The sequence below is a fragment of the Eschscholzia californica genome, unplaced genomic scaffold, assembly GCF_041429995.1.
Source record: "Eschscholzia californica isolate CP2 unplaced genomic scaffold, dmEscCali1.0.p SCAF_5, whole genome shotgun sequence".
Classification (NCBI taxonomy): domain Eukaryota; kingdom Viridiplantae; phylum Streptophyta; class Magnoliopsida; order Ranunculales; family Papaveraceae; genus Eschscholzia; species Eschscholzia californica.
Window position 1 is genome coordinate 42903585 of NW_028238472.1, and position 10969 is coordinate 42914553.

General features: G+C 37.2%; 2 protein-coding genes across 2 annotated transcripts; both read right to left on the bottom strand.

Moving 5' to 3' along the window:
- Positions 1–1261: 1261 nt before the first annotated feature.
- LOC147539404 (F-box protein CPR1-like) lies at positions 1262–2356 on the bottom strand. Its single transcript, XM_086643118.1, has one exon. The coding sequence runs from the start codon at positions 2354–2356 to the stop codon at positions 1262–1264; it is 1095 nt and encodes a 364-aa protein (XP_086499244.1).
- A 6743-nt stretch (positions 2357–9099) lies between these two features.
- Positions 9100–10353, bottom strand: LOC147539405 (F-box protein CPR1-like). The gene has a single exon (XM_086643119.1). The coding sequence runs from the start codon at positions 10351–10353 to the stop codon at positions 9100–9102; it is 1254 nt and encodes a 417-aa protein (XP_086499245.1).
- Between the last annotated feature and the right edge of the window lie 616 nt (positions 10354–10969).

Here is a 10969-nt window from a genome sequence, read left to right on the forward strand (position 1 = left end):
CACTGAGTATACTATCATCCCTATTTCTTTCATAATAGGGTTATAGGGAATTGATTTGAGCAAAGATGAATCATGTATCGATGATGTCATCAGCTACTAACTATGGTTTTATGGATTTTTTTATAAGACTATTGTTGTTAGGCTTGTAGGGTTAGAAAATTATGATGGTTATCTTTAATGTAGTAAGTCTCTTCACTGCATGTACTTTCTTCATGTATACTTAATCAATTAATATTTTTTTTTGTGCCAAAACAAAAAACTACTAGGCTTCCTCAACAGATTCAACAGTTTAGGTTGGTAACTATTAGGCTTCCTCAACAAAAAAACTATTAGGCTAGATTTTTGTGCCAAAATAAAACTACTAGACTAGCATAGTTAAATAAATCAGAACCCAAGGAAAAAGTAAGATTTAATCATGGAAACTTCAAGTATAGATCATCCTGAGATTTGGTTGAAAAAATAAGTTAAAAAAAAATATGTAAATCATTATTTGAATTGTAGTATTATCTAGTATTTCGTTGAGTAAGATAATTTAGTTTAAATTATTATTTATTTTTGTTAGATGAGTTCACAGACAACAAAAAAGTATATGAAATGGACTCCAACTGAAAATGAAGTGTTACTTCAACTTATTGTTGAAACCATGAATAGCGGTAAATACGGAAAAGATGGTGCACTTTCAAAGACGTACTATGACCAAGTAATTATTTCAGCTCTAAATCAAAAGTGTAATGGTAATAAAACATCAGAACACTTCAACTTAGTAGTTATTATCACGTTTTACGGACACAAAAAACTCAAAATATTTCATTTTTTTCTATTACATTTCGTTTTGCGTAACAATAATGAGAAAGAAATAAGTATATCGAATAATATCTTTTGTTTTAATGTTAACCATTTGTTTGAAAGACTTAGATTTAAAATTGATCCTCCAAAATTCTAACAAAATAGGTCTAAGAACTTAAAGTTCTAATAAAAATGTTCCAGAACTTAATGATCCAGGAATTTTAATGTCCCAGATAAAAATGTTATAAAATTTTTTCACTACTTAAAAGTTCCTGGACCTTCAAAATTTTAATAAATTTTTGTCCCGAAACTTTTGAGATCTTCGAAGATCCGGACTTTAAGTTTCTAGTAAAAAGATCTTAACGAATAACGGGCCCTTACCAAACTTTCAACTTATTTTAGTTACTCTAGAGCTTTCTTTATCTCTTAATCTTCTTTCTCGTTTGCTCTATTCCTTCGACTTCGTTTTCTTGCCTTAAATAAGTGAAATTGGACTTTCCACATATTTTATTGCTGCTGCTAATCTTTCGGAATTGCCATGGATTTTTATAGTATTTGCTCTTCCTTGCTTCATGTGATATGAAATTAAAGTATCCCATTTACCTTTCTCTACCAAATAAGTCTCAATTAGGATCTCACCGTTTGGAAGAAAAATCATCGGTTCCATCGAGTATTCAATATCAAAAACATGTGAAATGGTTGAAAGTCTACTCCAAGACTTGCTTACTCCCTTCATCACCCATATCTCAACCATCCCTTCATCAACAAACTTTAGAGCTAGGCAAAGATCCCCTTCAAATGCACCCAAAGTACAAACCACCCTATCGCCATCGTTGTGCAATGAATGTTCATGGAATGTTTCGTCACCAAGGTCGAAAGAAACAATAACTTCTTGTCCATGGGATTTGTATGCTATCCAGTGAAGAGCTCCCTTAACAAATATCGCAATATCGTTGGTACCCATAAACAAAAGATAAGGAAAGTAGGTTTGGATGCTTTTCCATGAATTTAATCCTAAAGTATAGACTTGCACTATGGATGGATTAGTTTTATAATATTTGAATTGGACAATTCTCACCAATTTGTAATCTTCAATCTTACTATCATAACCAAACCCATAATATATAATATCTTCCTTGTCAATTTCTAGAGCCGGGGGATGAGGTATTTTTCTGAATTCCCCGGAGCATGGATTCCAAAGGCAAATAGTATTCTCATAAGGTTCAAAACAAATCAAACCGTTACAAGATCCAAGAATATAAAACTTACCACCATCATATTTGAATGGATAATCGATCTCAAAAATATCAATATCTGATGGTAATGGCATTGATGATGATAATGTTGTATTAGTATTATTGTTTGTAGAGTAGAGGACGTCTAAGTTCCATGGAATAAACATTAGATGAAATTTGTTTCTTCGACTTTGGTGCTCAATATGACTCTGAACGAAAAAAGTACCTGTCAACAACTTGTACCAAGATTTGCATACGTACTTGAATCGTGCAATTGATTTCGCGGGTACCCATAGAAGAATATCCGTTAATATATCATCGTGTATTTTCGACATTTATGCTGCCTTTTCTTATCGACAAGAAAGATGAAGTAGAAAAAGGCTATTGGATTCTCGGAACGAGGAGGGTGAATAATAGTACTAGATTGTTGATGAATGAAGGAAATTAAGGAACTACGTCTCTTATAGATAGAGAGATAGAAAGTTGCTTAAAAGCAAACTTTCCTTCTCTCAAGACATATCTTTCCTAAATTATCAAAATTAAAGTGGGGGATTAAAAAAGTTCCATATACTCACTCGGTCTTAACAAATCAGACCCAAAATTAAATTGATGAAACCTTTAGTTTTTGAAGTTATCTGACTTAGTGGTATTTAGTGTTTTGTTGCCTTATTTAGTTTTGTATACCTTTCTCCTTTTCGTAGTAAATTATTCTTCAGCCCCGACAACGGGAGTGCTACATGTACAAAGTCCTTGACAAAATTCTTGACTTAATAACTCATTTTCGTTAAAAGACAAAAGTTGATCAAAGTTTTTTAGAGTTTGATTTTGATTGGGACCGTTCACTTAGCATTTTCACTATAACCCAATGCAAACCTTATTGGAAACAAGATATTCTCTACACAGAAGATATTCTCTGCACAATTCCCTCTATATCATTCCTTTTTATTTAGTCTCTATGTTTAGCAACCTTCTATATCATTCCTTTTCATTTAGTCTCTATGTTTAGCAACCTTCTATATTTTGCATTCCCAATTCTGTATTTATTTCCTTGGTCTTGGTATGTTTTGTATCAATCAAACATAAACTGAATAACAAGAACTCTTACCATCGAATTCTTGATGGCATCAGAGCAGTACTAAACCGATCCTGACCAGCACCTCCTCGCAATGGCAGGAGACAAGAATGAAGCTAACCCAAAAACAGAAGTCGGTTTGGATGTGAGTTCGCCTCTATACATCCATCCGTCTGACTACCCAAAACAACTTCATGTCAATGACAACCTCACCGACAGCAACTACGTTGATTGGTCCCAAGAGATGCTCAACTTCCTCTTTGCCAAAAACAAAGTAGGACTCATTGACGGTACCCTGAAGAAACCCGACAAGACAGCCCCAAACTACATGGCCTGGATGCGAGCAGACGCCATGGTGAAGGGCTGGTTAACCACAGCCATGGAAAAAGATATCAGAAGCAGTGTGAAGTATGCTAATACCAGTGCTGAGATTTGGAATGACCTTCTTGAGAGATTTGGAAAAGAAAGTGCCCCTAGGGCATATGAATTGAAACAAACGCTTACCGGTGTGAAACAAGACGGTTCCTCTGTCTCCTCATACTACACACGACTCCGTAGCCTATGGGATGAAATACAATCTGTGTTACCTATTCCTCGGTGCACCTGCAACGGTTGTACGTGTGAAGTTGGGAAGAAATTAAGTGAACATTTTGAGAAGGAAAAGCTGTATCAGTTTCTGATAGGGTTAGACAGTGAATTTTCTGTCATAAAAACCCAAATCCTTGCCCTAAAACCCACACCGAATCTGGGAAGTGCCTACCACCTTGTTGCCGAGGATGAGCGACAAAGAATCATATCCGCAGAAAAGAGAGCGACACCTGAGACCATTGCTCTCAAGGCCTACACACCCAACCGGCGCGACACGAATCGGAAGGATAAGGCTGCCTTTAAGGAACCGAAACATGGAGAAGTTGTTGAGCACTGTGATTTCTGTAATAAAGATGGGCACAACAAGAATGGATGCTTCAAGAAGATTGGGTACCCAGATTGGTGGCCAGGTATTAAAGGGAAACGAGAAGAAGCTAAACCGAAGGCATCATGCGTCGTGACCGATTCCAACCCCATACCAGGTCTGACAAACAATCAATACCAGATTCTTTTGAACCATTTTTCTGATGATGGAGATGGCACTAAAGACAACGCCCCTCACATAGCCAATATGGCAGGTAAGTTTTATCAGAACGACGAATGGGTAGTGGACTCGGGAGCCACCGAACACATTACCCATAAAATTGAAATACTTGAAAACAAAACAATTAGTAGAAAAGAGCAACCTGTCTATATTCCCAATGGGGATGCCGTACCCGTAAAGGGAAAGAGCGATTGCACCTGACAAGATGGGGTTAAAATAAAAGATGTTCTTTATGTTCCTAATTTCAATTGTAATCTTCTTTCGGTTGGACGGTTAACCGACAATCTTCAGTGCTTTGTGACCTTTTTCCCTGGTTTTTGTATCATGCAGAAGCTCAACACGAGGGACTTGATTGGTGCGGGTAAGCGGATAGAGGGTCTATACCGAATGGAGATGGTTGACAATAAAAGACGAGCTATGATGATAACTGGAGACGTTTGGCATAAAAGGTTGGGTCATGCCTCTGCTGAAAAACTCAATGGGATTGATTTTATTGAGCGTATTTCCTTTAATGAATTTTGTGACTCTTGTTCTAAGGCAAAACTTACTAGATGTCCTTTTCCAACTAGTGTTTCAAAGACCAATGAATGTTTTGAATTATTGCATTGCGACATTTGGGGAAGGTATCGCACACCTTCTTTTACAGGAGCACGTTATTTTTTAACTTTGGTTGATGATTATAGTAGAAGTGTTTGGGTGTTCCTTTTAAAGCACAAATATCAAGCAAGTGATAGTTTAAAATCTTTCTGTAATATGGTTAAAACACAATTTGGGAAAACGATCAAGCGGATTAGAAGTGACAACGGGGGTGAGTTCACATCCAATGACATGTCTTTCTTTTACAAGGAACAAGGGATATTACTTGAAACAACTTGCCCCCACACCCCTCAACAAAATGGGGTGGTGGAGCGGAAGCACAGACACTTACTCGAAATCGCTCGAGCATTAAGGTTTGAAGCCTGTCTTCCCAAAAGATTCTGGGGTGAGTGCGTGCTGACAACCGCGTACATTATAAACCGGCTTCCCTCTAGAGTAACCAACAACAAAACCCCCTATGAGCTTCTATACAATCAAAAACCCGACTATGATCTTATGAGAGTTTTTGGTTGTCTCACATACTATTGGAACACCGATACGAAAGGGGACAAGCTCGAATTGAGGGGGAAGCCCGGCGTGCTTCTAGGATATCCACATGGTACGAAGGGATACAAAGTTCTTGACATCAAAACAGGAAAAATTATTGTCTCTAGAGATGTAAAGTTTTATGAAGACAAATTCCCTTTTAGTGAGTTTGAAAAGGAAAAGGATGAGGTAGATGTCTTTGAATGGCCATACAAACCTTACTGTTCAGAAAATCAAAGGGGTCCATATGAAGAAAATAAAAATGAAGAAGACATTGGGCCAAATGAAGACGAAAGCCCACATGATGAACCGGACCCAGTTTTGCAGGTTGAGCCCGCTGTCATTGATCAAAATACTCAGGCCTCCATTGAGCCGAGTGTTGAGGCCCAACATGAAGCCCCACCGCCTGATCAGTCTAGGCCTGAACTGTCTAGGCCCAAAAGGAACCGATCACAGCCAGCTCGTCTCAGTGATTACAATGTCAACCTCCCTCCATCGGTAGACCATACCAACCCCGCATCAACTCAAGAATCCTCAACGGTACACCCCTTGTCCAACTTTGTTTCTTATTCAAAATTTTCTAATACTCACAAAGCTTTCTTGGCGGCCATCGACTCCAATGATGAGCCAAGAAATTTTAGACAAGCTGTACAGGATAACAGATGGAAGGAAGCCATGATAAAAGAAATCCAAGCTCTTGAAAAGAATGGTACGTGGACCCTTGAAAACTTACCGGAAGGAAAACGGGTCATTGATTCGAAATAGGTTTATAAAGTTAAGTATAAGCCAAGTGGAGAAGTTGAACGATACAAGGCGCGTCTCGTGGCCAAAGGTTTTACCCAAATGGAAGGAGTAGACTACCATGACACTTTTGCCCCAGTTGCCAAGATTGTCACGGTTAGAACACTCCTTGCTGTTGCAGTCAAAAGAAATTGGATGATCCACCAACTCGACGTCAATAACGCCTTTCTTCATGGAGATCGACATGAAGAGGTCTATATGAAGATACCACAGGGTTTTTCAAGGGAAGGAGAAACAAGGGTCTGTAGATTGAGAAAGTCCCTCTACGGGTTGAAGCAAGCCTCCCGAAATTGGTACCAAAGATTCACTAGTTTTCTTCTTGCTCTCGGATTCAAACAATCCAAGGCCGACCACTCACTCTTCACGTTTAAAGAAGGGAACAGCTTCATGGCTGCCTTGATATATGTGGATGATGTTATTGTAGCAGGCAATGACCCTCAAAAAATCAGTGATACCAAAGACAAACTCAATAAAGAGTTCAGTATTAAGGATTTGGGGAATCTAAAATACTTCCTCGGCATTGAGGTTGCTCGCACATCTGAAGGTATTGTTCTAAGTCAAAGAAAATATACCTTAGACATACTGGAAGATTGTGGCCTTCAAGGATGCAGACCGAGTGCCTTCCCAATGGAACAGAATCTGAAGTTGGAAAAGGATAGTGTCGAACGTAAAGTGGATGCCAGCCGTTATCGTCGCATAGTGGGAAGATTATTGTACTTGCAAGCTACGAGACCTGACATCGCTTACTCTGTAAATGTCCTAAGTCAATTTGTTGCTGATCCGAGACAAAACCACCTGGACGCTGCATATCGCGTCTTGAGGTACTTAAAGGGGACACCGGGACAAGGCATTCTTCTCCCTCGTGAAGGAGGATATAATCTCACGGCCTACAGTGACTCAGACTGGCTTGGATGTCCTTTCACTAGAAAGTCACGAACAGGGTACCTAGTCCTTCTTGGAGGTGCACCAATTTCCTGGAAAACCAAGAAACAGTCTGTGGTCTCACGCTCTTCCGCAGAAGCAGAATACCGTTCTATGGCAGCTACAGTCAGTGAAGTCTTGTGGTTAAGATGGCTCCTAAGTGAATTGGATATTACATCTAACGGACCAACTCCCCTTTTCTGTGACAATCAGGCGGCTAGACACATTGCTAACAATCCCGTCTTTCATGAAAGAACGAAACACGTCGAAATGGATTGTTATTTTGTTCGAGAACGAGTAGAGTCCAAGGAAGTTCAACCGATGGCCATTAGTACAAAACTACAGATAGCCGATCTTCTCACCAAAGGATTGGGGACACAACAACTCAGATCACTACTTGACAAGCTGGGCGTTAAAGACTTACACGCTCCACCTTGAGGGGGAATATTGGAAACAAGATATTCTCTGCACAGAAGATATTCTCTGCACAATTCCCTCTATATCATTCCTTTTTATTTAGTCTCTATGTTTAGCAACCTTCTATATCATTCCTTTTCATTTAGTCTCTATGTTTAGCAACCTTCTATAATTTGCATTCCTAATTCTGTATTTATTTCCTTGGTCTTGGTATGTTTTGTATCAATCAAACATAAACTGAATAACAAGAACTCTTACCATCGAATTTTTGAAACCTGGCACAATTTAATGCAAACCCATCGTCACTCTAATACAACCCGACTATAACAATTTGCAAACCCTAGAAAGAGTTGAAGAGAAAAAAAGAAAGACATGAATCATTTTTCACCAACGAAAGTTTGAGTCTGAGAGGTTAGATCAAATTTCTCGTGATATTAAATGACTTAACATGATATCGTGCATCAGCAATACAAAGGTCGTGGTAACAATATAGGGATACGGTGGCAAATTCTGTCGAAACTACTGAACGAGCTAAAGGATATTATTGTACGCAAAGTAATATGAGAAATTCAAGTAATTTGATTAGGAAAAAATTTGCCCATAATTTACTTTCTTAATATTTCTCAACGTAAATAAGTTTCTTGATTTGTAGAAGTTTTATTTCTGAAAAGCATTATTTGAACTTTAAGAGACAGAGACAAAGAGAGGTGAGGTGGAGAGAGGTGATGTGGAGAGATGCTTTTTATTATTTTTATTTTAAACATATATTTTTAGGAAGGGTAGTTAAGAAAATTAAATAAAAAAAGGAAGTATATTTGAATTTACGTAAAAAAAAAGGGGGCTATAAGGAAGCTGGTCACAATGTAGGAGCCAGAAAGAAAATAACTCTTGAATATAAGACCTAAAAATTCCAAACGGGGACGGGCACTAGTGAACTACACTTTCTTGCTTAGCCAGGGGCTGTCCGAGCCCAAAGTAACCAAAGCGGTCGCTTCGGGCCCTGACGTAGTCTATGGGCTTATATATGCAGATATGTATGCTATGTTTAGAACAATTATTGTTTTTTAAATAGATCTATGATATAAATTAGGTTATAGCTTAGTGGTTTAAGAGCTTAGATTTTGTACGAGAGGTCAAGAGATCGGATCCATCTCTAAGCATCTTTATTTTTTTCTAACAAATACTATATAGGATCCCATATTTTAATTCTGCTGCCTCCCACATGTTCGGGGCGACCCTGTGCTTAGCTACTAGGTTTTCAAATTTTCCCACCTATTGAAGTAACGATTTTGAGTTACATTTACACAAAATTTTGGTGGACCTGATACAGTTTTGTGCAAGGACAAACAAACTAAAAAAGTTCGGCAATGAAATTAGAATTTATATGGAAGACTTTCTTTGAATGTGAAAGTTCTTGTACTTGACTTGGATTATCTTTGTTTTTCTTCAATTTCTCTGAAATTTGAACCCTTTTCTTCTCTTACCAATCTTTATTGTTTTCCTAAGCTTCCTAGTATTTTATGTCGTATATTTGGACACTTTTAGAGAAAGCAGTTTGACATCTACGAACATAAACTAAAAATGATGAATGTCTTGCTCCATTTATTGTTTTCCTAAGCTTTCAATTTTAATAAAAAGAAGAATGTAAATGAAGTACTTACTCCATTGCTTTCTTCGTACCTTAATTTTCTTTTGCTCCATTTCTTCCACTTGTTTTCTTGACCTAAATAAGTTTCCAATTTAAGTGAAATTGGGCTTTCCACGTACATTATTGCCCTTCTTAATTCTCTGGAATTGTCATGGACTTTTATTATATTTGCTCTTTCTTTCTTCATGTGATATGAAACTAAAGTATTCCGTTCATCTCCGTTCACTAACAAATCAGGCCCAAATAGGATTTCACCGTTCGGAAGATACTCTATCGGTGCCACCAAATATTCAATACCAAAAACATGTCGTTTAGAAATGCTTAAAAATCTACTCCAAGACCTGCTTACTCCGTGCTCCTTCGTCACCCATATCTCAACCATCTCTTCATCATAAAAAAGTAGGCAAAGATCCCCTTCCAATGCACCCAAAGATAATTCCGTTAATTCCATCATAATTCTTTGGTTGGGGAATAAAAGTTCATGGAATGTCTCGTCACCAAGGTCGAAAGAAAGAATAACGTCTCTGTACTTTTCATCTTCTTCTCTATATACATAGCCTGTCCAGTGAAGAGCTCCACTAACAAATGTCGCAGAATATAAATACGTAAACAAAATATAAGGAACGGTTTCGATGCTTTTCCATGAATTTAACCCTAAAGTATAGACTTGCACTTTGGATCGTTTAGTATTTTTATCTCCGTAATATGCAATATTTACCAATTTGTAATCTTCAATCTTACTATCATAACCAAACCCATATGAAAATTCAAACATAGTATCTTCCTGTTCCAATTGTGGAATCGGTGGCGGAGGTACTTTTATGAATTCTCCCGTAGATGGATTCCAAATGCAGATTATATTACGAGAACGTTCGAAACAAATCAAACCATTACAAGAACCAAAAATATAAACTTTATCGGTATCAGATTTGAATGGGTAATCGATCTCGAAAGCATTAATATCTGATGGTAATGGCATTGATGCTGATAATGTTGTTGTATTATTATTGTTTGTAGAGTAGAGGCGGCATGGGTAATTAGTGTAAAACATGAGATTAAATTTGTTTATTCGACTTGGGTGTTTAATATGACTCTGAACAAAAGAAGTATCAGTTAACAACTTGTACCAAGATTTGCATACGTACTTGAATAGTGCGATTGATTTTGCGGGTACCCATAAAAGAATATCAGTTATTATATCATCATGTATTTTCGACATCTATGCTGCCCTTTTTCGTATTCTTCTTCTTATTAACAAGAAAGATGGATTTCAACAAAAAAAAAAAACAAGAAAGATGGAATAAAGATGGCTATTGGATTCTAGGATGAATTATATTGATGGTTGATGAGTGAAGGAAAATAAGGAACTATGTCTAATATATATAGAGAGAGAATAAATTTGATAGGAAGTTGCTTAAAAGCAAACTTCCTTCTCAAGTCATAGCTTTCCTAAATTATTAAAATACCCATAATTGGGGTATTTTAAAAGTTTCATATACTCAAGAAATTGTTGGATTTCGTTCAAAAAAAAAAAAAAAAAAAGACATTGTTGGATTTTCTTGACCAATCCAAACATTGATGAATAATAGATAATGAAGGGCCGCGATTTTGAGGCATGAAGGAAAATCTTTGCAACAGAAAGAGTTAGTCAATCAATATTGACTTAGGAGGTATATTTATATGTTAGCCCAAAAACTTTCTTCTTTGAGGATCTAAAGACAACTAAAAAACTTCTCACTCAAGCCGAATCCCTTGTTGGAAAATGGATAACTTATCGACAATGTTTAGTTTTTTGACATCCCCATGCATAAGTACTGATAAATTTGTTTTCTTCT